This window comes from Pinus tabuliformis, chromosome 4_2, assembly GCF_031772625.1.
Source record: "Pinus tabuliformis cultivar Carrire ecotype Pingquan chromosome 4_2, CPIR1, whole genome shotgun sequence".
Lineage (NCBI taxonomy): Eukaryota > Viridiplantae > Streptophyta > Pinopsida > Pinales > Pinaceae > Pinus > Pinus tabuliformis.
This window is the reverse complement of record NC_142304.1, coordinates 927,582,435-927,608,888: the sequence shown is the minus strand read 5'-3', so window position 1 is coordinate 927,608,888 and position 26,454 is coordinate 927,582,435. Positions and strand designations below refer to the sequence as shown.

Below are 26,454 nucleotides of genomic sequence, written 5' to 3'. Positions count from 1 at the left end.
AAGGAAGCTTCCTTTGCCCAATATTGGATTTCTTTGTCTCAAAAAAATTTGCTTTTACAAATGAGCTAATGTGTTTTGAAATGAGATGTGGTTTTGGTAGCTTTAGTAAAGCAAAAACTAATATCTTACAGAAGGAAAGTGTGCAACAAAACTATGAAGGGAGAATGCATGTGGAAGTATGAAACATTGTGACTGAACAATTTGAAATATGGAGATATAGATCAAGCTTTCATTGTAGAGGAAAGTGGCTTTTATTGTGCAATGAAAGCTTCTCCCATTATCGTTTACCTATCTCTTTGTACAACATGTAGATATACATTAGACTACTCCAAGAGAGAATGCATACGAAAGTGAAAAACATCATAGCACACTTGTGTTTATTATTGCACACACTTGTAATGCTACAAAAATCACAAATTAAAAACAAATTTTATTTAATTAGACAATAAGTGTTAAATTCACAAATGATTAGAGAAATCTATGTTTTATGAAGCTTTTATGAACATAAATGAAAATTAGTGTAGAGAACCTAATGGAATTATAAGAAGTAAAATGTATGTAGTTGCATTCACAAAGTGTTCATCATGCATTTGTTGACATACATGTTGGAAACGCATTCTCGATTACCTGTTGAGGAGGCTTGTCACAAATAGTTTTTTCCAAAATGCTTTTCTATGTGCTTTGCTAAGTTCTCATTTTGGTAGTTGTCGGGTTCATTATGGAATGAAAAACTCCGCACAAAGTTACGAGAGGATACCTTTCAATATACGAGATACGAAAATGCAGAGAAAAGTTATGTAAAGGTGGATTTAATTGTGTGGGATTGATGTTCTATCTAAGATCTAGAGTACCACATCTATATGGAAAGATATACACTCTGCATAGTGGAAGATTCTTCCACTATCATTTTACTAGCCTCCTTGTGCGCAATCCTTATAAAGGGGCAAGTTCGGTTCAATAGATTTGAGGATTCAACTGATTTAATAATATCTAAATTCATATATGAACTAAAAAAAGTGAGACAAAATCCTAAGTAAATAATCTACAAACTGAAATGAATTGTGGGAATTCTAATCATTTTGATCAAAATAAATCCAAAAGCATAAAATTATTTATCTATTTTTATACCTCGTGGTAAAATTTTATTTACTATCAATTTGTTGACTATTGGATCAAGAAGAGGAATATATCCCACCTTTTGTAGAAGATTTGGCACCAGATGCTCAGGCAGAGTTAACAAAAGATACAATTTTGCAGAATAGGTCAAATACTACAAGATAAGAGCAGCATGATCTTTGGTAGATTGGGTTGAGATGAAAACTTCCAAGCAAAGCTAAATGGTACACCTAAGAGAAGGTGGAGGAAAACATTCCTCGCCTCATTTAGTAAAAGCTTTTACGAACCAAAAGCATCCCAAAATGGGAATGTGTGATTTGAATTGTATCACCATATTATTTTTCATCCATCTCGATGCTCTCGAAGTGGGAAAAGTGGAGGAATCGGTTCATATGACCATTTTTACCAATGGGACTCAGTTTGGAAAATTGGGGTAATGAAACCTTTTGTGAGAATTTTGAGGCATAAAATGATACTTTTTATTGTAAAACTTTTCCACTTTAGTGCAATATTTTTTTTCATATTCTAAACAAAAGTTCCGTTTGAATGACATATGAAACACCTCAATCAGAGTTTGTGTGCAAAATTTATGCCACCTAGAAGTTGACCTTCCTGTTTCACCACCATAATTTAAGAGGAATCCACACAATCCCCCATTATTCATGGAAAAGGGGCTAGCCATGTGATTATTATGAAGAAGACTCTAGAAGAGTTAATATTGTAGCTTTGCTTAAGAGTTGAGTTAGTCGAACCTAACCACTAGTGGGCTATCGGGTTATGTTATAACTGCGCCACTAGGAGGAAAAGGGGTTTCATCTTTTTTAGCGTGTTTGTTCCATAGATGAGCAAAATATTCGAAAGGCATAGGGGATAGAGCATGCAAAGATGATTTGTGCATTGTAGTAGCCCACAAGCCACATGACATACTTCATTATACTTACAACCATTTTCTATTAAAAGAAAGAGAGCATAACAACCTCACCATCCAGCTCGGTTTTCTCCCAAAAGAGTTTCATAGGTTACATCTAGTGTGAAATGTATTTGTGAGTTTTTATTTCGTTGTTCTCTATTTTATGCATAAATTTTAATTTGCATGCATAAACAATTAACAATAAACAATAATCTAGAAATCTCAAAATATAAAGAGAAAATAAACGCTAATGTTGATGATTTTGATTTTTTAAATATATTTTTACCAAATCTATTGTAACAAATTGTCTAATGAAATATCCACAACAATTTACAAATTGATTTTTTATTATTATTATAGATTGATTTTCCAAACCATTTGATTTTTCTAAATGCTCTAATTAAAATATATAATTTAATAAATTTATATAAAAAATATAAAAGCACATTGGAAAACTAAGAAATTTGAAAAGTAGCAACGCCATATCTCAAAAAGGAATGATGATAAAAACTACTTACTAAGCAGAGGTTAGATTTACTATGATTATTATGTCATTTGATTTATTGTATTTTATATCACTGTAATAGTTTTTTTTTTCATTATCTATCTAATATGTGATAGAAATTAAATTAAATTGAAATCATATTAATGTATTATTTTGTGAGTGTTAATACTACTCAAATTTTGTTTATTAGTTTTGATAATGGTTCATATATTTATGATTTTAAGATGTCTTTTGATTATTAATTTTGGTTTTCTATTATGTTTGTTAAATTTATAATTATGAATGTATTTCAAGATATTTTACAGAAGGGATAACTTTTTATCTAATTTTTTTTGCATTAATTAGTGTGCTGTATCCTATTTTCAAAATTTTAAAAAATTATTAATATCTGTTATTTGCATTTCTCTACAATAAGTATCAGTAATAATAACTTGAAATAACAAAATAATGATTAACTTTTTAAAAGTTATTTATAAATATTAGGTAGATTATTGTAATAAAAATTCTCTGAGTATTCGCCATAGGTACATAAATAAAGTCCATTTGTTGATGACAACATATATGAGGTGTTTTGAGTCCCTAGAAAAGAAGGGTCAAAATATTTGATGATTTAGTCTACATGTTTAAATAGTAGAAAAAAATGCTAACCAAAAAGTGCTAAATGCAAATTATTGAAATGAAATATCCAATGGTAGAACTGTAGAACCATAATTCAATGCAAACCCGCTATAATGTAGAAATTCAATGTCCAACATAAAACCAATGTACAACATGTTGCGCTTTAGTTATTGCCAACCAATAGCGGAGCCCTATCACTAAGACACAAGGTAAACTATAACACAATGGATACATGCCAATTAGTGAACAAACCATAGCATGACCTTGTAAAGAAAAATGCTAACTCGACCACAAAACAACAAACAAAGATGACCTCTAGCAAATCCAAACAATAGAGTGGCAAGATAAACTATAACATAGTCAAACTACAAATGAAAATTCAACCTAGTAGAGAACTATACAACTCAATGGACCTCAAAATCACAATACAATATAGACTTGTGGTAGCTATAAATTAAATTCCCACCCTAACAAAGATAATAAGCATGGTCACTATATTTCATAAGCAAATCCATTAAGTGCCCTAGCAAGAAAAACTAATAACCATGTACAAAGCACACAACCAAAGACGAAGTAAAAATACCGTTTCCAGCCTCCACTCAACTAGATAAAAAAGAAAAACAACAACCATATATAGGCAACCTTTAATATAATTGGATACTATAATTAAATGTCAATCAATGAACAAGCGAGGATGTAAACTCCAACCCAATCAAATTAAAGAAAAATACAAACCAAAAGCACTAAATGAACACTAAAGATGAGATGATTGTATAAAATACAAATATAAAAGGGAATGCAGTCTATTCATCGGTAGCATTGATTTCCCTTAATCACGTTGGAAACACTGAAAAGCACTTATGACGTTGGAAAAATTGAATAAAGGGAAGATTCAGGACTTAGTGAATTACTTGACCATATGAAATGCAGGGACTGTAATTGACTGTAATTCTATCTATTAGGTGGTATGCTTGCAGTGTAATTCTATCTATTAGGTGGTATGCTTGCAGGTTAAACATAACGCGTTTATGCAATGACACAGCTGTTGATATGTATGGATTTTGACTGTGATTTCATAGTTATAGTGCAGTGAGAATTAACATTATTCTCATAGTTGACAGCCATAGCACAACATAGTATTGCCATCGTTCAACATGAGGTTGCAAATATTTGTTTTCCTTGTGAATGCTTTGTTTCTATACCCATCTGCCGCTCATATCCCCAATTCTTCGTTCCATAGAGATTCCACGCTGCTGATTTCAATGGAAGGAGCAATGGTTGATAGGAATCATCTATTAGATAGCTGGAAAGCTTCCAATCACACCACCCATTGCTCATGGACTGGCGTCCAATGTGACCATATTGGCCGAGTAGTGGCTCTAAATCTCTCTGCGATGAGTCTTTCAGGCCCGTTCCCGAGTCAGATCACAAATCTACCTGCCCTCCGTTTGCTGAATCTCTCCAATAACATGTTCACTGGCAGCCTTCCTTCCAACATGTCAAAATTGAGGAACTTAGAGGTCCTCGATGTCTATAACAACAATATGTCAGGGATATTGCCCCCGGATTTGCAGCATCTCGTGAAGCTCAGGCATCTTTCCCTTGCAGGAAATTACTTCTCGGGCAGCATTCCTTGTGAGTATGGGAAACTGAAGAATGTAGAGTATCTTTCATTGGCTGGAAATAAATTGAGTGGAAGAATACCGCGGGAGCTTGGCAATCTGGGAAACTTAAAAGTGCTTCTTTTAGGACGCGACAATAATGTATTCGATGGTGGGATTCCTCCTGAGATAGGAAATTTGAGCAAGCTTGTACTTCTTGATATGACTAGTTGTGGTCTTAGCGGTGCAATTCCTTTGGAGCTTGGCGGTCTGAAAAGTCTGCATGCGATGTTTTTATATAGAAATAACCTCAGTGGCCCTATCCCCCCTGAGCTAGGCCATCTTCGGAGGTTAAAATCCATGGATCTATGCAAGAACAATCTCTCTGGAGAAATACCCTTGGAACTCAGGAACCTAAAAGAGTTGAGACTGTTGAATCTGTTTGGGAACAGACTACATGGTGGTATTCCATCCTTCATTGGGGACTGGCCAGATCTGCAGATTTTGCGTCTTTGGCAGAACAATTTCACAGGTCCCTTGCCTGAGCAACTGGGCGTAAGTGGAAAGCTTCAAGAAGTGGATGTTTCTTCCAAAAAACTGACTGGTTCCATCCCTCCGAATCTCTGCAACGGTGGAAAACTCCAGTCATTGATGATATTCGATAATTTATTCGGCGGCCCCATTCCCGAGTCTCTGGGCACGTGCAATTCTCTGGTTTGGGTTCGCATGGATCAAAATCGTTTGAACGGTTCGATACCTGCGGGCTTGCTATATTTGTCCAGGCTGACTAAGATCCAACTGCACAGCAATTATCTTAGTGGGAGCATACCAGAGGAAATTAATAATATATCGTCCATGCTAAAGCTAATGAAAATTTCCAATAACAGGCTGAATGGCTCTCTTCCTTCATCTATCGGTAAATTATCTTCTTTTCAGACACTTTTGATCAGTGAAAATCAATTAACAGGTAATATTCCGCCAGAGATTGGCCAACTGAAGAATATTTCTATAATCCATATGAGTAACAACAGGTTTTCTGGTATGATTCTTAAGGAAATTAGCAAGTGTAGTGTTTTGATAGACATTAATCTTAGCCGGAACGAGTTAGCTGGTCCCATCCCAGTGGAAATCACCAGGATGCCCAATCTGAACTCTCTCAATGTATCAAGAAATCACTTAAACGAGAGCATCCCTACAGAATTTGAGAACATGCCTAACTTGAGCTCTGCGGATTTCTCTTACAATAACTTTTCGGGCCGTGTTCCAGACGGTCTGTCTTCCTTATTTGATGCGAGATATTTTGCAGGGAATCCGTCCTTATTGTTGGATATTTTTGCTGGGGAAATACCAAAACCAATTTTCAAACACACACAGAGGCAATGCTTTGTTTTTTACTTTTCTCCAGGATCCTTTTGTGCACAGAAGACTTAAAAAAAAATTCACTGAGAGACAGAGTATTTCAACACCATAAAAGATTTCTGAGAAATTACTGGGTTAACTGCTGTAAATCCCTTTTTACATTCACTGCTGTAACAAAAACTTTACTGCTGTAATATAAAAATTTACATAAGTTTACTGCTGTAAAACAAATTTACTCAGGCTTACAAAAATCGCTCCACCATTTCCTTTGTGCAAAACCACACATGGTTTTTGCTATTCCTCTGTTTTACAATGCCTCACAAAACATTACCAAATACATTTGTGCACTGCTGTGCATTCACCCTCTGGCTCTTCACATTTTACACACTGCTGTGTGTTTTTTTTGAACCCTCATATTTTACTCTACTGTGTATACACACTAAAACTTCCCGTGTGCCATGCAAGAAACAAAAGTCAACACAGTAATAAATGAGCACATTTTACGTGACTCATACACATATCAAAAACTTAATACGAAAACATACAAATTAAATCCTACACCTAACACACATATAAGACTTCACATGTCGTATGTAAACAAATATATAAAAAAAAACGTATGGAATGTATGCCCATCACCATATTAAAGGCCACCACTTAATTCTACGTTGACGCATTAAACTTTATGTCCTTTCTTCCACGGCGATCAACCCAAAAAATTTTCACTCCACGCAAAACTTGACTGTACGCAGGCCCGTGTGCAAGTTTCAAACGATCAACGGCGGAAAGCATTCAAACAAATCAGACGGTGGACAAGGATATCGGAAGCCCTGAGCGCGGACTTGAAAGTTTATCAAAAGCTATTTATCATGTTGTCGGGTCCGCTCCATCGCATCGCAACTTTACTCATGTTAAAGACCCCGACCCTATGATATTGCCGATAGCGATGTGCCGATTGCGATATCGGCGATCGCTCGTCGGAAACACAAAAGCTTCTTTATAGTTCCTTCACTTCGACTTTGCCGATGCGATATCGGCGATCGCAGTTGAAATTATATTTTCAACACTCCCCTTTAATTTCAACTGTCGGGCATTCAATCATACCCAAACACTTCCTCAAAAATTCAAAGCTTTTCTGATCCAGCGGCTTTGTCAAGATGTCTGCTACCTGTTCTTGAGTCCTGCAATGTTCCAAGACAATTTCTCCATTGTTCACCAATTCTCTGATGTAGTGAAACCTTGTATCAATGTGTTTCGTTCTCTTATGAAACACTGAATTCTTTGACAATGCAATGGCTGAGCTATTGTCACAAAATATCACTGTCGCTTTTGCCTGCTCTTGGCCTAAGCTTCTCAACATTCTTCTCATCCACACTGCTTGACATGCTGCTGCTGTAGCTGCCACATATTCAGCCTTTGCTGTAGACAATGCTACAATGGATTGCTTCTTAGAAGCCCATGAGATGGCTCCTGAACCCATGTTAAAAACATAACCGGAAGTGCTCTTCCGATCATCTACACTTCCAGCCCAATCACTGTCTGTGTACCCAACCAAATCTGAATGTTCTGAGGCATGATATAGAATTCCAAACATTTTAGTGCCTTTGACATACCTCAAAATTCTCTTTGCTGCCTGCCAATGTGACTCCTTTGGCCTCTCCATAAATCTGGAAATTAAGCTAACAGCATACATTAAATCAGGCCTAGTTGCTGTTAAATACATAAGGCTGCCTACAATACTTTTATACAAGCTAGGATCAAAATCCTTGCTGCTGTCCTCTCTGCTGAGCTTTAATCCCATCACTGTGGGAGTGATGGCTGCCTTGCATTCTTCCATCTTAAATCTGCCCAAAACTTGATTTACATATTTTGCTTGAGATATAAAAATTCCTTTTTCATTTTGATCTACTTCTATGCCTAAGAAGTATCTCAACAAACCCATGTCAGTCATTTCAAATTCATCCTTCATGACTGATTTAAAATTCTCAATAAGATAAATATCATTTCCAGTGAAAATAACATCATCTACATACAAGACAACAATTAAAATTTTACCATCTTTTTCCTTGATGTAGACTGTGGGTTCTCCTTCACATTTGTCAAATTCATTATCTAATAGATATGAATCTATCCTGCTGTACCATGCTCTTGGCGCTTGCTTCAGCCCATAAAGAGCTTTCTTCAATTTGCACACTTTGTGCTCTTCACCTTTCTTCTCATATCCGAGAGGTTGTTCCACATAGACCTCTTCCATTAACACTCCATTTAGGAATGCTGACTTCACGTCCATTTGGTAGACTTTCCATTTGTTTTGTGCTGCTATGGACAGCACTGCTCTCACGGTTTCCATTCTTGCAACCGGGGCGAAAGTCTCCTCATAATCTCTTCCATACTGCTGCTTGTAGCCTTTAACAACCAGCCTTGCTTTATGCCTTTCAATCTTGCCTTCAGCATTGCTTTTGGTCTTGTAGACCCATTTCACACCAATGACTTCTTTGCCTTTTGGTAGCTCAACCAAATCCCATGTTTTGTTTCTCTCTATGGCATTCATCTCCTCATCCATAGCTTCTATCCATTTCCTATCTTTAATAGCTTCTTCAAAATGAATAGGATCATCAACATGACAATACAAGACAAATAAGGAATTCATTCCTTCTTCATAAATTTCACTTAGATTTCTAAATTTCTTACCTCTTTCACTTGGTGTGCAAGTGCTTGAAGATGCACTTGAATTTCCTCCTTGTGGTGTGCTTGGAGAAGCACCCTCATTTATCCTCAATGGTGTACCTTGCTGTCCTTGTATTGTCCTCAATGGTGTCCCTTGCTGTCCTTGTGTTGGCGCTGCTGTTTGGGGATTCATTTCAGCCACTTCCTCTTCATCTTCATCATGAGACAAACAGTTCTTGACATTAACTGTCTTCTCTATGCTTCCATCCCAAGCTTCCTCTTCAATGAATTGAACATCTCTGCTGACAAAAAACTTCTTGGTAGATGGAATGTACAACCTGTAGGCTTTGGATTCATCACTGTATCCAATGAATAGAAATTTCTCCCCTTTGCTGTCCAACTTCCTCCTTAGCTGATCTGGAATGTGTGCATAAGCCACACATCCAAAAACTCTCATGTGGGTGACTCCTTGCTTTCTTCCACTCCATGCCTCTTCTGGCACTTTGTTCAAGACTGCTTTTGTAGGACACCTGTTCAATATATAAACTGCACAATGTACAGCTTCAGCCCAATACTCATTTGGCAAATGCTTTGCCTTCAACATGCTCCTCGCCATATCCATGATGGTCCTGTTCTTCCTTTCAGCAACTCCATTTTGCTGTGGGGTGTACCTTGCTGTAAACTGTTTATGAATTCCATCTTCTCTACAAAATCTTAGGAATTCATTTGAGATATACTCACCTCCTCTATCAGTTCTCAAAACTTTAATGTGCAGCCCGCTTTGGTTTTCAACAAGTGCTTTGAAATTTTGGAATTTCTCAAAGACTTCACTTCTGTTTTTAAGGAAATATATCCAAGTCTTTCTTGTAAAATCATCAATGAATGTCAAGAAATATAGGCTGCCTGCTAATGATGGAGCTTGCATTGGTCCACACAAATCTGAGTGGATGATCTCTAAGGGTGTCTTTGCCCTTATGCTCTTCCCTGATGGAAAACTTTCTCTATGTTGTTTTCCCAAAATGCAGCCTTCACATAAGCTGTCCGGTTTCTCTATCAATGGTAATCCCTTTACCATTCCTTTCCTACTCAACAAATTTAGACCTCCAAAATTTAGATGCCCGAATCTCAAGTGCCATAACCAGTTCTCATCCTTTGGCACGCTTTGGAAGGCCTCTTGGGTGACTGCTGCCATTTCCTTCTCGTTCTTCAAGTCTGCCCGGATCCGGAGAGGGAACATCCTGTTCCTTGTCATCTTCACTTCAGCAATGCATCTTTTGCTGGGTGGTATATCCATGATGGTGCACACATCATTTACAAAATAAACATTGTAACCCTTTTGGATAAGCTGTCCAACACTCAATAGGTTACATCTCATTCCGGGGACATAGTATACATCTGCTATGGTTTTCCTTTCTCCTTGTTTTGAAAATATTTTTACCTCCCCTTTTCCCATAACAGACACTTTACTATCAGTTCCTAGTGTGACCTCTGATTTCAAATTCTGATTTAAGGCTGAAAAGAGGGCTATATTCCCTGTCATATGGTTGCTGCAACCTGAGTCTAAAAACCAAATTTCCTCACTGTTTGTTTCAGCCATGTTACAGGCTAACAACACATTACTTTGACTGCTGTTTTCTCTAGTAACATTTGCATTTTGTCTAGTGTTCATATGATGATGTTTCTTTCTACAATCACTAGCATAATGTCCATACTTTTTGCAATAATAGCATTGAACATTAGATTTATCATACCTTTGTCCTTGAGCATGATATTGTCCTCCTTGTTGGCTGCTGCGTTGGCCTTGGTTCTGATTTGGATTGCTGCCTCTTCCTTGTGCATTTGATGGGTTGTTCCTTCCACCTCTGTTCTGGCTTCTGCCTCTTCCTCTTTTGCTTCCTCTGCCTTGACCTCTTCCTCTTCCAAAGGACATCTGGGTCTTGAAGGCTTGCTCAAGAGATGAGTTTTCATTCCTACTCAACCTCTGCTCATGTGTTATCAGTGATGCATGTAGCTCATCAACTGAATAGCTTGAGAGATCCTTTGTCTCTTCAATGGTGGTGACTATGGCATCAAACCTTGAGGGTAAGACCCTCAATATTTTCTCCACAATTCTTCTGTCTTCAATGGTTTCTCCATGAGTTCTCATTTGTGTGATTACACCAATCACATGAGTGAAGAATGAGTCAATGTTATCTGACTCCTTCATGTTCAAGTTCTCAAAATCCTTTCTCAGCAATTGTAGTTTAGCTGTCTTCACTCTCTCCATGCCTTGATAGGCTGTCTTGAGGGTTTGCCATGCTTCATTGGCTGTCTTAGCTGTTGCTAACCTTGGAAACATACTCTGGTCTACTGCTAGAAACAACAACACTCGGGCTTTTGAATCCTTCTTCCTATTGTTCTTAAGCAGATCCTTCTCTCCCTGAGTTAATGCATTGAACTCAGTTTCATCTGCTGGTTCTTCAAAACCTTCTTCAACTATTTCCCATAAGTCTTGGGAGGCAAGCAGGGCTGTCATAGTTATTGACCAATAATCATAGTTCTTCCCATTAAACTGTGGGAGCTGGGTGTTAAACAAACCCATATCAGTGCTTGTGCTGGCCATTCCTTGACTGTGTATTTAAAAAAAACTCACTGTTTCTTTCAGCAGCAACACAAAGAAAAATCTTTGAGAAATACCTGAACCCTTTGTTGTCTGAGTCTTCTGTCTGTCTGAGAAGTTTTGCTGCAGCAACAACCTTCTCCCTTCAGCTTCTTTAACCTCTTTAAAGAGCCTGAGCCTGCTCTGATACCACTGTTGGATATTTTTGCTGGGGAAATACCAAAACCAATTTTCAAACACACACAGAGGCAATGCTCTGTTTTTTACTTTTCTCCAGGATCCTTTTGTGCACAGAAGACTTAAAAAAAAATTCACTGAGAGACAGAGTATTTCAACACCATAAAAGATTTCTGAGAAATTACTGGGTTAACTGCTGTAGATCCCTTTTTACATTCACTGCTGTAACAAAAACTTTACTGCTGTAATATAAAAATTTACATAAGTTTACTGCTGTAAAACAAATTTACTCAGACTTACAAAAATCGCTCCACCATTTCCTTTGTGCAAAACCACACATGGTTTTTGCTATTCCTCTGTTTTACAATGCCTCACAAAACATTACCAAATACATTTGTGCACTGCTGTGCATTTACCCTCTGGCTCTTCACATTTTACACACTACTGTGTGTTTTTTTTGAACCCTCATATTTTACTCTACTGTGTATACACACTAAAACTTCCCGTGTGCCATGTAAGAAACAAAAGTCAACACAGTAATAAATGAGCACATTTTACGTGACTCATACACATATCAAAAACTTAATACGAAAACATACAAATTAAATCCTACACCTAACACACATATAAGACTTCACATGTCGTATGTAAACAAATATATAAAAAAAAACGTATGGAATGTATGCCCATCACCATATTAAAGGCCACCACTTAATTCTACGTTGACGCATTAAATTTTATGTCCTTTCTTCCACTGCGATTAAACCAAAAATTTTTCACTCCACGCAAAACTTGACTGTACGCAGGCCCGTGTGCAGGTTTCAAACGATCAACGGCGGAAAGCATTCAATCAAATCGGACGGTGGACAAGGATATCGGAAGCCCTGAGCGCGGACTTGAAAGTTTATCAAAAGCTATTTATCATGTTGTCGGGTCCGCTCCATCGCATCGCAACTTTACTCAATTTAAAGACCCCGACCCTATGATATTGCCGATAGCGATGTGCCGATTGCGATATCGGCGATCGCTCGTCGGAAACACAAAAGCTTCTTTATAGTTCCTTCACTTCGACTTTGCCGATGCGATATCGGCGATCGCAGTTGAAATTATATTTTCAACACTTATTCGGACCATGCTCGCGACCTTGCAGTTCTTTCATCCGACCGTCCGAGAACACATCAAGCTTGGACTTCTCCTAGGCCTGTTAGCACTCGGACTTTTCTTGTGCTTACTGGCGTTGGCAATCGGAGTTGTCATAATTAAGGCCAGATCCGTCAAAAAAGAAGGCGATGCCAAGTCCTGGAAGATGACGGCCTTCCAAAAACTGAACTTTGGAAGCAATGACATCATGGAATGCTTAAAAGAAGAGAATGTCATCGGCAGAGGAGGGGCGGGAGTTGTGTACAGAGGCATGATGCCCAGTGGCGAACAAGTCGCAGTGAAGAAACTTGTGAGGATTAATGGAAGAGGCTCTTCAAATGATCATGGTTTCTCTGCAGAGATCAAGACTCTGGGGAAAATCCGCCACCGACACATAGTTAAATTGTTGGCGTTTTGCTCCAACCATGACACTAATCTTCTGGTGTATGAATACATGCCTAATGGAAGCCTGGGAGAGCTACTTCATGGAAACAGTGGCCAACTTCTGGCCGACTGGAATACGAGATACAAAATTGCATTGGAAGCTGCCAAGGGTTTGTGTTATCTCCACCATGATTGTCGTCCGCTTATCCTCCATCGCGATGTGAAATCCAACAATATTCTTGTGGATGCCAACTTTGAAGCCCATGTTGCAGATTTTGGGCTAGCCAAGTTCCTGCAACATTCTGGCCCTTCCGAATACATGTCTTCCGTTGCAGGCACCTTTGGCTACATAGCACCAGGTAAACTAGCATTGGAATTTTAGTTTTTTGGTTTTGTATAATCTACACGTAGAGTAGAAGTATAGATCTACTGTGAAGGCGTGCAACTATTTGATATTTGATATGATTATTGGACTAAATCCAGTGAAGGAAGGATAATGAAACTAGAGATTGAGTTATTGGATTTGATATCTTTTTTTTTTTTGGGTGATTTTTGATGAAGTATTGATTTCATCACTGCCATTTCCTTTGACGTTAAAACCAGAGTACGTGTACACTTTGAAAGTGGACGAGAAAAGCGATGTATACAGCTTTGGTGTGGTTCTTCTTGAACTTGTTACGGGAAAGAAGTCAGTGGGCGATTGTGAATTTGAAGAGGGCATGAACACGGCAGGGTGGGCGAAGATGATAACTAAATCCGCCAAAGAAGAAGTTTGGAGGATTATAGATCCAAGGCTCTCCAATGTTCGTATGGAGGAAGCTATGCATATATTCTTCGTAGCCCTCCTCTGCATAAAAATGCAAAGTGTCCGCAGACCCACCATGCGCGAGGTGGTTCATCTGCTTACATATTTTCCAAAGTCTAACGCCTCACATTAATTTTCTAGTTTCTATAATCTGAGGGAGAGGAATCGAATAAGTCAAACTCCGTTGTTCGCAAGTGTGGGGTCTATGCAATATCCGTGTTCTAATGGTTTGTTGATTTTGTGATTTGTACAGTGATTTTATCAGTATGAAAAATGTTAATAACAAGTTCGCTTCAAATTTGTATTTATGATCCGTCCAGGCGCTTATGAAGTTCTGGAATAAATATTTGTATTGATTAGTCTCACAGGTATCAGCTTATGAAGTTCTGGAATAAATATTTGTATTGATTAGTCTCACAGGTATCAACAACAGATCTATATAACCTTGCTGCGTAGATCTTAGATTTTTCTTTGTAAAAACTTATTATAAAATAAAGATAACCCATCGGTATATAAGTGATTGAATAAATATTCGCATGATTGAGAATAATCTTAGCAATGCATTGATTTCCATTTGAAATGCCAAGCCACCCATCCGTATATAAGTGATTGAATAAATATTTGTATTATTGAAAATAATCTTAGCAATGCATTGATTTCCATTTGAAATGCCAAACTCCCCATATATAAGTGATTGAATAAATATTTATATTATTGAGAATAATCTTAGCAATGCATTGATTTCCATTTGAAATGCCAAGCCATGGCTAGCTTGGCTCTTGTGCATGATAATTGTCTTTCCCTGTTGTTTGCCGCCTTTCTCAATGAGTTTTTACTTATTCCATTGCTCATTCTTTGCGAATTTGAGTTTTTGTTTGTTCTGGTCATCATATCTTTTAAGTGCCCCTGCAAGCCATCTTGTGGGTATTGTTTGGCCCACTTTTATGAGCTTTGGCAGGAGGAGTACCATCACTCTTCCCCTCTTTCCATTTTTTAATTGGAAATTCCTATTTCCGTGGACAATGACTAAACGATGTGACGCATCTGGCTCCATGGTGCATTAAGGACAAGCTGTTATTTCCCTTTTTACTCCAAACGGATCTTCTAAGAAAAACCCTAGGTATCAAGAGTCTTTAGTGGGCGTCGACTTCATCCATGATCTCATTTCCTTTTTTGATTGTGTTTTATCTCTAGTCTTGGATTCTCATCTGTTTGGATTCTATTCTTATAGCCTCTTTTTTCTTATAGTTCCATATACCTTCTCTATCCCGCCCCTATTACTCTCATGCATCTAGAGGTAGTTATCTCCAACTTCTCCCTTTGCTCTCTAATTTACCCACTTGGTTGCCTTCTCCCCACTGCTACTCTCTTAACTACACCGCTATTTCTCGCCTCTTGCCATTTGCTCCTCTTTCCTTATTTGGCCTCGCTGTCTTCACCACCTACTTCCCCTCTTTTCCTGTGACCTTCTGATCCTCTCTGTGTTGTTACTTCCCCATGCCCCATCAACATGAACATGTCCACATACGTGTGATGTAGTAATATTGTTTCTATGATTATTTAGTAATTATACAAATGTGGTAATACAACATAAATTTGTGGGGAATATTTTTATTTTTCAATTGATAATAATAGTGGTAATTAAATTTTATTGAAATTAATTTGTTTTATTTAACATTGAAAAATACAAAAAAAAAATATTTAAATTTTATTTTTATATTTAAAAAAATAATAAAATATAAAATTTCATAATTAAAAAAAATTGTAAAATGTAAAAATACAATTTTAAAAAAGTTATTAAAATAATATATTACATTAAAAATGAAAAATTGAATGTCAAACTTTAAAACAACTGATAAATTTAATATTGAAGTGTAAAAAAAAATCTACAAAGAAAATCACAAAAAAAAAAAAAAAAATCCAAACTTTATATTTTAATTTTTTTTAATAATAATTTTTTAAAGGCTAAATCTTTATTTTCGAAAATCTAAATCTTAATATAAAAAACAATTTTGATAAAGCGAATTAAATTTTATAAAATAAATACAATATTAAAAATTTAATACAATTAAAATTATTAATATATTTATTTTTTATTTATAATTAAACTAGCTTTAAAGCCTATAAGTGATTGATTTAATACAATTAAAATTATTAATATATTTATTTTTTATTTATAATTAGACTAACTTTAAATCCTATAAGTGATTGTTTTTTTAAACATCAACTTTTATGTAATGATTGGTCGTTATATGAAATTAAGAAAATATAACATTATAAAATCATATATTACTTTAAATTGCAATTAAAAGTAATATATGATTTTATATATAAAATAAACGTAGGTATATATATAAAGTTGGGTAACTTGTATTATATGATGGGAAAAGGTAAAAGATAACAATATGGGTAGGGGAATCAAACCAATAAGGAATTTAAGTTTTTTTTGGTCTTATATTATAAGAGATTTAGATTTATTTGTTTTTATTTATTTATTTATTTTTTATTTTTTTTTATTTTTTTTATTTTTTGCATAATGGGATGAAAATATGTAAATATTGTTTTTATATTATTGTTTAGGATTGATGGATGCATTATATGATTGGTTATGTTTATAATATAATAAATAAAATTAAAAATATATATATGTGTGTTAGGTGGGGAATCTATTTAAATGGTTTCACATGGATTTACCTAAATGGTTTCACATAGATCAATTTAGGCTTTTGATTTAGTTAACTTAATGCTACCTAGTGTTTGATCAATATGTTTATCTTTTTGTCCATATTGTTTATCTTCCTTTGTGTCTCATCTAGTTATAGAAATATTTCATAGTTGCTCTTCAAACTTTTCTACAAAGACTTTCTCCTTTCTCCATGATTATTTTCACTTGCTAATAAATGTCCACCACTGAGAGGTATCTAAATTGATGTGATTCGGTGTAACCTTTATTCGTTGGATCCAACCTCTATTCTTCTTTAAAGAGAATCTTTCTCAAATCCTGCAATTTCTCATTCATTTAATTATCTTAAGCAAAGCTCTGAGCCCTCAAGTGGTATCTTCCCTTGCCTTCTATTTTCTCATGTCCACCTCTTCAGCTTTCACATAACATTTTTCATTACTTCACAATACAACTTGGCCAAGTCTCAAAAGTTGTCACTTATTGTGAACAACGTAATTTACTACACCTTCACCAAGCCCCTCACTTCTTAGCCTAAGTAAATCTTTATTCCCAAGATGAATTTCTTCTAGAATAAATGTTTCTTTTGGTGTTAGAATAAGACTTAATACTATTTATAACTAGTTATTATATTTTCTTTCTTATATACAGATAAATAGATTAACCACCTAAAACTTAAATACATGATTAAAATTTTAAAATTATTTTAATAAATTTCATTATATAATTTTCCTAAGATTATTTACATTCAAAATAATTACTTAAATAATAATAAAATAAATATATTATTTTGTTTGTCACTCAAAAAAATCTATTAATTTGTCAAGATATTGCATTTGATATAAAGAAAGATCTTTGCTCTCCCAATCTCAACCGAACCATATTTGTTGGCCAGGAGAGCAATGCAAAATCTAAGGAAAATTCACCAAGCTTTACAAAAGGACCATAAATTAGTCATTTAGATAGCCAAAAAACACACACAAAACAAACAAATAGCCAACCAACATCACAAGATTGGAGGAGAATTTGGTTTTGACTAGCACCCAGAGGAGTAGAATGATAAAAATATTAATGGCCATGGAACTCCACATCAACCACAGTCATCTAAGTGGTCATTGGTATGCCTAAGAACTCGCTACAAAGAATCCAAGCGATCAAGGATTTCCCATTGATTTTGTTGAAGATCATTGAGGAATGCGATGACTTCATTCTAGTTGTGAAGGTGTTGTCCACCCATGTAAGTGGTCATTCGTATGCCTATGAAATCGCTACAAAGAATCCAAACGATCAAGGATGTCCCATTGATTTTTTTGAAGATCGTTGAGGAATGCAACGACTTCATTCTAGTTGTGAAGGTGTTGTCCACCCATGTACTCCAACGTAGTCAAGATAAGTTGAATTTGTGTTATATACCTAGGGGGGATAATATGGGGTACAAAGGGAGGTACCCAAGGGAATAATGTAATAATGGGATGGGCCATAGTAATAAATAAGGTGGTTAACCCATATCATGTAAGCGACCACAAGTAGTTACTAATAATGTAATGGGCCTATGGTATTAGTTCGATGGTATGAGGGAACCATGGTAATGACGCATGGTATTGTATATATGAGGCCTATATCGAGGCTAGAGACTCCACAGGGAGAGAGGTCAAGGAATATTGTATGAACATCCATATGGCTTGTGGAGTGCTCTCCTTCCTTAAGGAGTGAATGTATGGTGTTGCCCTACCTTAAGGGTTTGATTAATAAAGAAGCATTTCCATTTATTTCTCTCTTATTGTTTATGGGTTTATTTGCATTATCTTATATTTTCAGATCAGATATATAACAAGTGGTATCGGAGCACTTTTTTGGGCAAAAGTGGAGAAATATTTTTATTTTTTGCAGGAACTTTCTGAGGCGGCGAGTTTGTAGATTAGATCTGTATAGTTTGGGGAAAAATATACAAAATCTAATTGCATATCTGGATTCTTTGCGAAAAAATACCCGATTTAAAAAAAAAATATCGGCCAAATCGGAGTCCGGATGAAGGAGATATTGCTAATCCAAAAATCAGTGGTGTTGCAGACATTTTTTCGGGGAAGCGAGTTTGCGGCGCAGATATGTACGTTTTGGGGAAAAATATGCAAAATCTAATTGCATATCTGAATTCTTTGTGAAAAAATACCTGATTTCAAAAAACAAATCAGTCGAATCAGAGTCCGGATGCGGGAGATATCGCTGATTTAAAATCAGCTCTTTTTTGCATAAATTTTGGTGACGACGGAAGAGTTGCAACGTAGATATGAAATTCCAGTGCCTGGATCAAGATTTATATCACATGGGGAGATCCAGAATGGTTGTTCCATTTCCAAAAACAGGTCATAATAGGGATTCTGAGCAATATTGACGAAATTGTGGCCATTTCAAATTTTCGCCAAAATTTTTGTGATGGCGGGCCTAGATCAGAAGAACGTGTATAAATTTGATGGCTCTCATCCAACCAAATGGCTAGCACAAATGGAGAAATATTTCATATTGAATTACATCATGGATGATGAGACTCAGCTGAGTGTGGGAAAAATGTACTTGGACCATAAAAGATGGCAATGGTGGCAATGTCATCAAAAATGCCATCCAAGGGTAACTACTTGGGAGATGTTCGTAAAAACTATTTGTGACCACTTTGACTGTAAATATAATCTTGTGGATAAGCTCACACAGACAGACACATAGCCTAGCAAAGATTTTATTTTTACGGGAAAGAAAGAAACCAAGAAATCTAAAGGGTTATTTTCTGCTGGTATCTCCTTATTGCAGGTTCATGGATTGATTCAGAAAGAGAAGATCATTGTTTCTATAAATCCTAGTTGCAAGCATAATTTTATCAATGTTAATTTGGCAAAAAAATTGCAAGTTCTAGCAAAACACATTGAAAACACACAGGTGGATGATGAGGATGTTCAAGTGTATAAGGATTTGAAGATTTCTATGGATAAGTATGTGTTGCATGGTGATTTTTATACTTCAGAGATGGATAATATGGATGTTGTTTTGGGATACCCATGGATGGAATCGGTGGGTACTATAAATATTAATGTGCAGAAGAAATTCCTAAAGCTCTGGTATAAAAAGAAGAAAATTACATTACAGGATATTTCCATTAATAAACAAGTAGAGTCCAAGGAGGCTGAAGTAGAAGATGTTCTAGGAACTAACATATCAGATGATGAGCCAGTGATGATCGACAATCAAACACAAACAGAGGCTGAAGCAGAAAAGGTTACAGGTACTGATACATCCGATGAGGGCTCAGTGGTTGAAGTAATATTTGAAAATAAGACACCACAATAGGCACCACAATATAACAGTCAGGCTCTAGTTAGGGGTGAATTAAAGAAAAAGACACCGTGGGCTAAAACTTCAACATATCATCACCCACATCACCCCGCAAGACAACAACCAACAAGATGGAAACCAATTAGCCACAAGGACAACAACCCCCGCAGGACAAATAGAGAAGAGCGAAGATCCACGTACTACATATCAACATAGAAGAGCTGTCACAGTCAACTTCCATCTCAAGCGAGCGAGGCACCAACGAGATCGAGGGTTCACCTTTCTCTTGGATGGCTAGATGCACGCGCATGGTACCAGTGGACTACTCTTTTGAGTAGATCTTATTATTTGTGTTCTTCCCATGTTTCGGGGACGAAACATGCTAAAGGAGATGGAATGTTATATACGTAGGGGGGATAATATGGGGTACAAAGGGAGGTACCCAAGGGAATAATGTAATAATGGGATGGGCCATAGTAATAAATAAGGTGGTTAACTCTTATCATGTAAGAGACCACAAGTAGTTAGTAATAATGTAATGGGCCCATGGTATTAGTTCGATGGTATGAGGGAATGATGGTAATGACCCATGGTGTTGTATGTATGAGGTCTATATAGAGGCTAGAGACTCCACAGGGAGAGAGGTCAAGGAATATTGTATGAACAGGCATATGGCTTGTGGAGTGTTCTCCTTCCTTAGGGAGTGAATGTATGGTGTTGCCCTACCATAAGGGTTTGATTAATAAAGAAGAATTTCCATCTATTTCTCTCTTATTGTTTATGGGTTTATTTAAATTATCTTATATTTTCAGATCAGATATATAACAATTTGTAAGTCTAGGGACTACAAAGTGTCAGGTTGGACTAGATGGCCAGGGGAGTGAGTATGACGATGTTCCAAAACATCAACTAAATCCACTCACCCCTATAGCTTTTTCCATACTCGCCTAGTCACCTCTACCCCTTGACAGACCACAGGGCCATACTCATCGCTAGGCATGCCCCCTCTGCCTCAAAATGTCAAAACTCGCACCCAAGCACCCACTCTAAGGATAGTCTACTTTAATTGACCTAGGATTTACTGTCTAAGTTTGCAGTCAAGGAAAGACGCCATCATTCCAACAAGACTACACAACCACCACCTTACACCAACAGGAGTTCCCTAGCTCAACTAGTGCAGTAGGGCCACCCGTAAGCGGAGGCCAGGCCACCCAAACCAAGAAAGATCCTCATGCACCGATGACCCACACAGAATCATTTTCCAACCTCCAAATGTTGAGAGTCGGGCACATCTTTTTTTTATGCATACACCAAACCCAAAATTCACCTGAAAGCAAGTAAATGGAGCACAACCAAAATGCATTGCCATGAAAAGGGCTAGGAAAATACAAATGTAGATCAAAAAGCCCAGAAATCTTACCAAATTCCTTCCCTGCAACCCGAGGTCCATCCAATTGTTATGCTCCTCAAACTAGAAGGCCACTTCAATTCTTGTCAGCTCAGACAACCAACCGCCAGAGAAGATTGTTATTGACTTGGCTCAAGGGTTCCAGATGAAGCGACATGTACCATAGGCGAAGAAACGCTCAACTCCCTAACCTCCAACAACAACTACCCAAATTGAAGTTCTTAGACAAGAGAGCATGCACAAGGTGATAACGCATGCATACTCTATGATGTTTGCACCACTGGCACTATATCCCATAATTGGAAGGCGAAAGAATAACAAATGGAAAGGAACTATCCTTATAGCATGCAACAACTTTCTCGAAGGTTCACAACCCATTCGACAACTATCCTAACAACCTCTCTGATGCGAAAATTGTCCTTCACATGGAATTACTCCCCGTCGGCCCTCATTACGGATTTCAAAGTCCTCCACCTCGATCGAGGTTATGACTATATATATATATAGAGAAAGAGAGAGAGAGAGAGAGAGAGAGAGAGAGAGAGAGCTACACCATGGTCATATCCAAGAAGTGTCACCAAATGCAATGTCTCCCTCAATAATATTTGAAGTAGAAAAAATAGGGATGTTTTTCTTTAAAAAAATATAATATTAAAATTAAAATGTCCTTCAAATTTAGGAAAACCCTTTACAATTAGAAAATCAGAGAGATTCACATGAATAAAACCAAATCTTATTGATCAAACTGTTTAGACAACCAATGCATTATATAGGCACACATAGACAGCTTCTAGGACAATCTAGATCCAAATAATTCGGATCACCAACTCACAACACAAACTATGAAGACACAACTCATGACATATAAACTCAAACACTAACTACGAGAACACATCTCTTCAAATCTATCTAGACATATCATTTCCACATTATTCCAAAACCCCCCCTCAATGGACAAATGGATTTTCAACAATGCCTAGTTCTTGTCTACATATTTCAAAGTTCATATTTCCAAGAGGATTGGTAGAAATGTTAATTACATTCTCACTTTTATTACAATAGACTCAATGAATCCCATTTGATTGTATCTTTTCCCTTCCAAAATGATGTTAGAACTCAATATGTTTAGTTCTGGCGTGATAAATTCGATTATTCTCTAGCTTCATGGAACTCTCGTTATCACATTTGATACTTGTTGGTCCTCTTTGTTTTTCTCCAACATCTCCAACATCTTCAAGAATCCTCCTTAACCAAATAGCTTCACAAGTTGCATTGGTCAAGGCTTTGTATTCAACTTTTATGGATGACAAAGAAACAGTTGGTTGTTTCTTACTGCTCCATGATGTGACCCTCGATCCTAAATTGAATGCATATCTAGAGTTTGATCTTCTATCATCAGTATTTCTAGCCCAATCTGAATCAAAAAAACTTGCCAACTCAACATCAGATTCATCAGTGTACAAAATAACAAAATAAATTGTTCCCTTCAAATATCGAAGGACTTTCTTTTGTGCTTTCCAATGGCTTTTGCAAGGCTTAGCCAAAAATTAACTAAGGATGCTGACAGAATACATTATATCTGGCCTAGTAGTGGTGATGTAGTTGAAACTTCCCACCAATTGACGATACAAAGGTCCATTCACTTCTTTAGATCCATCATCATTATACAACTTGGCATTTTGTTCCAAAGGAGTAGACATTGATTTATATTCTAACATATGAAACCTTTCAAGGATTGTCTTTGCATATTTTCTTTGTGTGATGATTGGCTTACCAGATTCCCTCCAAATTTCAAGACCCAAACAATAATGCAATTCACGAGGATCCTTCATTTCAAATACCTTTGGCGACTGAATTTTAATTTCTTCAATCAACCTGAGTGCACTGCCTGTTATGATAAGATCATCAACATACAAAGATATTAAGGAAATATTCCCATCTTCATCCCTCTTGATGTGCAAGTTAGGATTACTTTTGCTTCTTACAAAACCTTTTTCATAGAAGAATGAATAAATTTTCACATACCAACATTTTGGTATTTGCTTCAAACCATACAAAGCTTTCGTTAACGTGAAAATGAGATGCTCATGTGACTTGTTTACACACCCTTCAGGTTGAACCAAATAAACTTCTTCTTTTAATTCACCTTTTAAGAAAGTTGATTTGATATCTAAATGATGCATTTTCCAATTTTGTTTTGTATCTAATGCAATCATCATTCTAATTGTATTCATTTTAGCTAGAGGTGTAAAAGTATCTTCGTAACCAATGCCTTCTTTTTATGAATAGCGTTTTGCAACCAATCTAGATTTATACTTATCAATACTACCATCAGCATTAAACTTTGGTTTGGACAACCATTTGCATCCTATGGGAACTTTATCTTTAGGAAATTTTGTTAATTCCCATGTGTCATTCTTCATTATAGAGTTGTATTCCTCATTCATTGCATCTCTCCATTCTTTATATTCTTTAGCTTCTTCATAAATTGAGGGTTCTACAACATTCATTACATGAGACATCAGAATTTGACATGGTGACCTCCTTAGCGTTTTACTGCTTTCATCCTTCTTTCTGCTTTGTGGAGTCTCTTGTTCTCTTTTTGGAGTGTCATCACTGCTTGACGCTTCCTACTCTTGAACCTGTACCTGATCTTTTACCTTTTCCTATTCCTGTTCAAAACTTGCTTCTATTTTGACATAATCATCAATATCATTCCATACAAATGTGTTATTCATTTTATCACCTTCATCTGCATTTTCATGAAACACCACATCCCTACTTGCAAGTAATCTATGTGAAGTGGGATCAAATAACTTGTATGCCTTTTGATCATCACAATAACCAATGAATGTGGACTTAGTTGACTTTACATCAAGTTTTATTTTTTATCTTATGGAATATGTGCAAATGCCTTGCATCCAAAAACTCTTAAGTGATTTAATTTTGGTTTATATCCATAAAATGCTTCAAAAGGTGTTTTTAGATATAAACTTTTGGTTGGAATCCTATTTTTCAAATAAACAACAGTATCAATGGCTTCATCCCAAAAACTATTAGAGATATTTTTACCTTGAAGCATGCTCTGTGCACATTCCACTAGTGTTCTATTTTTCCTCTCAGCAACTCCATTTTGCTGAGGTGTATGAGGCACTATAAATTGTTGTAGAATCCCATGACTTTTGCAATATTGATTAAAAGCTCTTGATTTGTATTCTCCCCCGTGATCAGATCTGAGAATTTTGATGTCTTTCTCAGTTTGTTTGTCCACCATGTTTTTGAATCCCTTAAAGTACTCAAAAACACCACTTTTCTTTCTTATGAAATAGACCCAAGTGTATCTATATCTATCATCAACAAAAATAAGAAAGTACAATTCTCCTCCAAGAGATCTAGTTTGCATAGGTCCACATACATCAGTATGAATTAATTCAAGTATTTCTCTTTGCCTTTTTTCTTCATGTACAAGAAATTCCTCTCAATGTTACTTGCCAAGTGCCCATGCTTCACATTCAACATGATTATTCTTCATAATAGGAAGACCTTCAACCATTGTTTTTCTTTAAAGTAACATTAAATCATTGTGATTTAAATGCCCATACCTTTGATGCCATCACCTTTCTATTGACATTGTTGTAGATGCCAATGCTTGATGCCCTATCCTGCTCACATTCAACTTATTAAAATCTCCAACTCTGGTAACTGTGGCAATAACCTTGTAGCATTCCTGGATATATTTAACAACACAATGTGATTTGACAAATTCCACCTTTAGATCTTGATCAACAATAGTAGAAACAAAAATCAAATTCTTTTTTTATTCCAGGAACATACATCACATCATGGATTTGTCTCTCTTTTCCATTAGGTAACATCATACCTATTATTCCATATCCTTAAACTTGAAGAGATCTATTATCTCTGAGATAAACAAATGTGCCATCAATGTTCTCATGATATTCATCAGACCACTCCTTATTACAAGACATATGGTGTGATGCACCATAATCAATGAACCAAGCATTCACATCATCAGTGTCAGCAAACAATGAAACCTTAGAAACAAACAATTTGAGATTTTTAAATCCATCATTGATTGATGTGACTTTGTCCACAAAATTCCCATTATGCCTTTTGTTCATCTGTTTAGGCTCATTATATTTCCTTTTATAACAATCCTTAGCATGATGTCTAGGTTTGCCACAATAATAACAATCGTCATTTATTTTATCATGAAGTTGAAATTTAGATTGTACCATACATTTTTGCTTTTCTTGAAACTTTCCTCCTTTTCTTTTGTCCCATGGCTTGCTTTTTTATGGTTTCTTACCCTTGGCTACCAATGTCAAATTTGAATAGTTTGAGCCCAAATTGAAGTTTTTCATCCTCTCTTCCTCTTGTAGAAGAATACCTGTCAATTTATCAAAAGTAGGAGGCTTCTCTCTAGCTGAAAGACTTGAAACAAATATTTGATAATGTTGCACTAAGCCATTTAATGCGATAGTGACCAAGTCAGTATTGGACACCTTTTCACCAATGTCTCCTAACTTATCACTTAGCTCTTTGACATGGGAAATGAAATTGCTTATACTTTCATTGGCCTCCATTTTAATTGACAAAAGCTTGGTCTTCAAGAACAAAATCTTATTAGTATTAGATGTTCCATACAAGCGTTTGAAAACATCCCATGTTTCTTTGAACGTTTTGCAATCCCTAATATGAGGAGTGATGTTGTCTTTAATTGACATTCGTAGCAACACCTTTGCTTTTCTTCCCCTTTTTTCCCAATCTAGAATAGCTGCAACAACAGTGGGTTTGGGCTCTGCCCCACTCACTATGGGTCACAAATTATTTCCCTCCAAAACTGTTAATACCTTGAAATTCCAATTTGCATAATTTCCTCCATCAAGCCTTGTGGAATCATTTAAATAAGTTTCAGCAAAAAAATTTGACATAATAACAAAAGTTTTGTCTCCAATCAACAAAATGTACCCAAATCCACCAGATCTACAAACAAATTCACCAAATCTACATCCAAATTCACCAGATCCAAAACCAAATACACGGGATCTAAAAAACAAGATTCTAATCTTACTTCAAATATAAATCGAAGAGAAAAAATACTCTTTATTTCTTTTTTTTTTTTGGACCAAACCCAATTTTC

General features: G+C 36.2%; 1 protein-coding gene across 1 annotated transcript; it reads left to right on the top strand.

The window, feature by feature from the left end:
* Positions 1–4,303: 4,303 nt before the first annotated feature.
* LOC149172729 (uncharacterized) lies at positions 4,304–14,014 on the top strand. Its single transcript, XM_089426437.1, has 4 exons — positions 4,304–6,072; positions 10,960–11,017; positions 12,736–13,435; positions 13,680–14,014. The coding sequence occupies exons 1-4, from the start codon at positions 4,304–4,306 to the stop codon at positions 14,012–14,014; spliced, it is 2,862 nt and encodes a 953-aa protein (XP_089282563.1).
* The last annotated feature ends 12,440 nt before the right edge of the window (positions 14,015–26,454 follow it).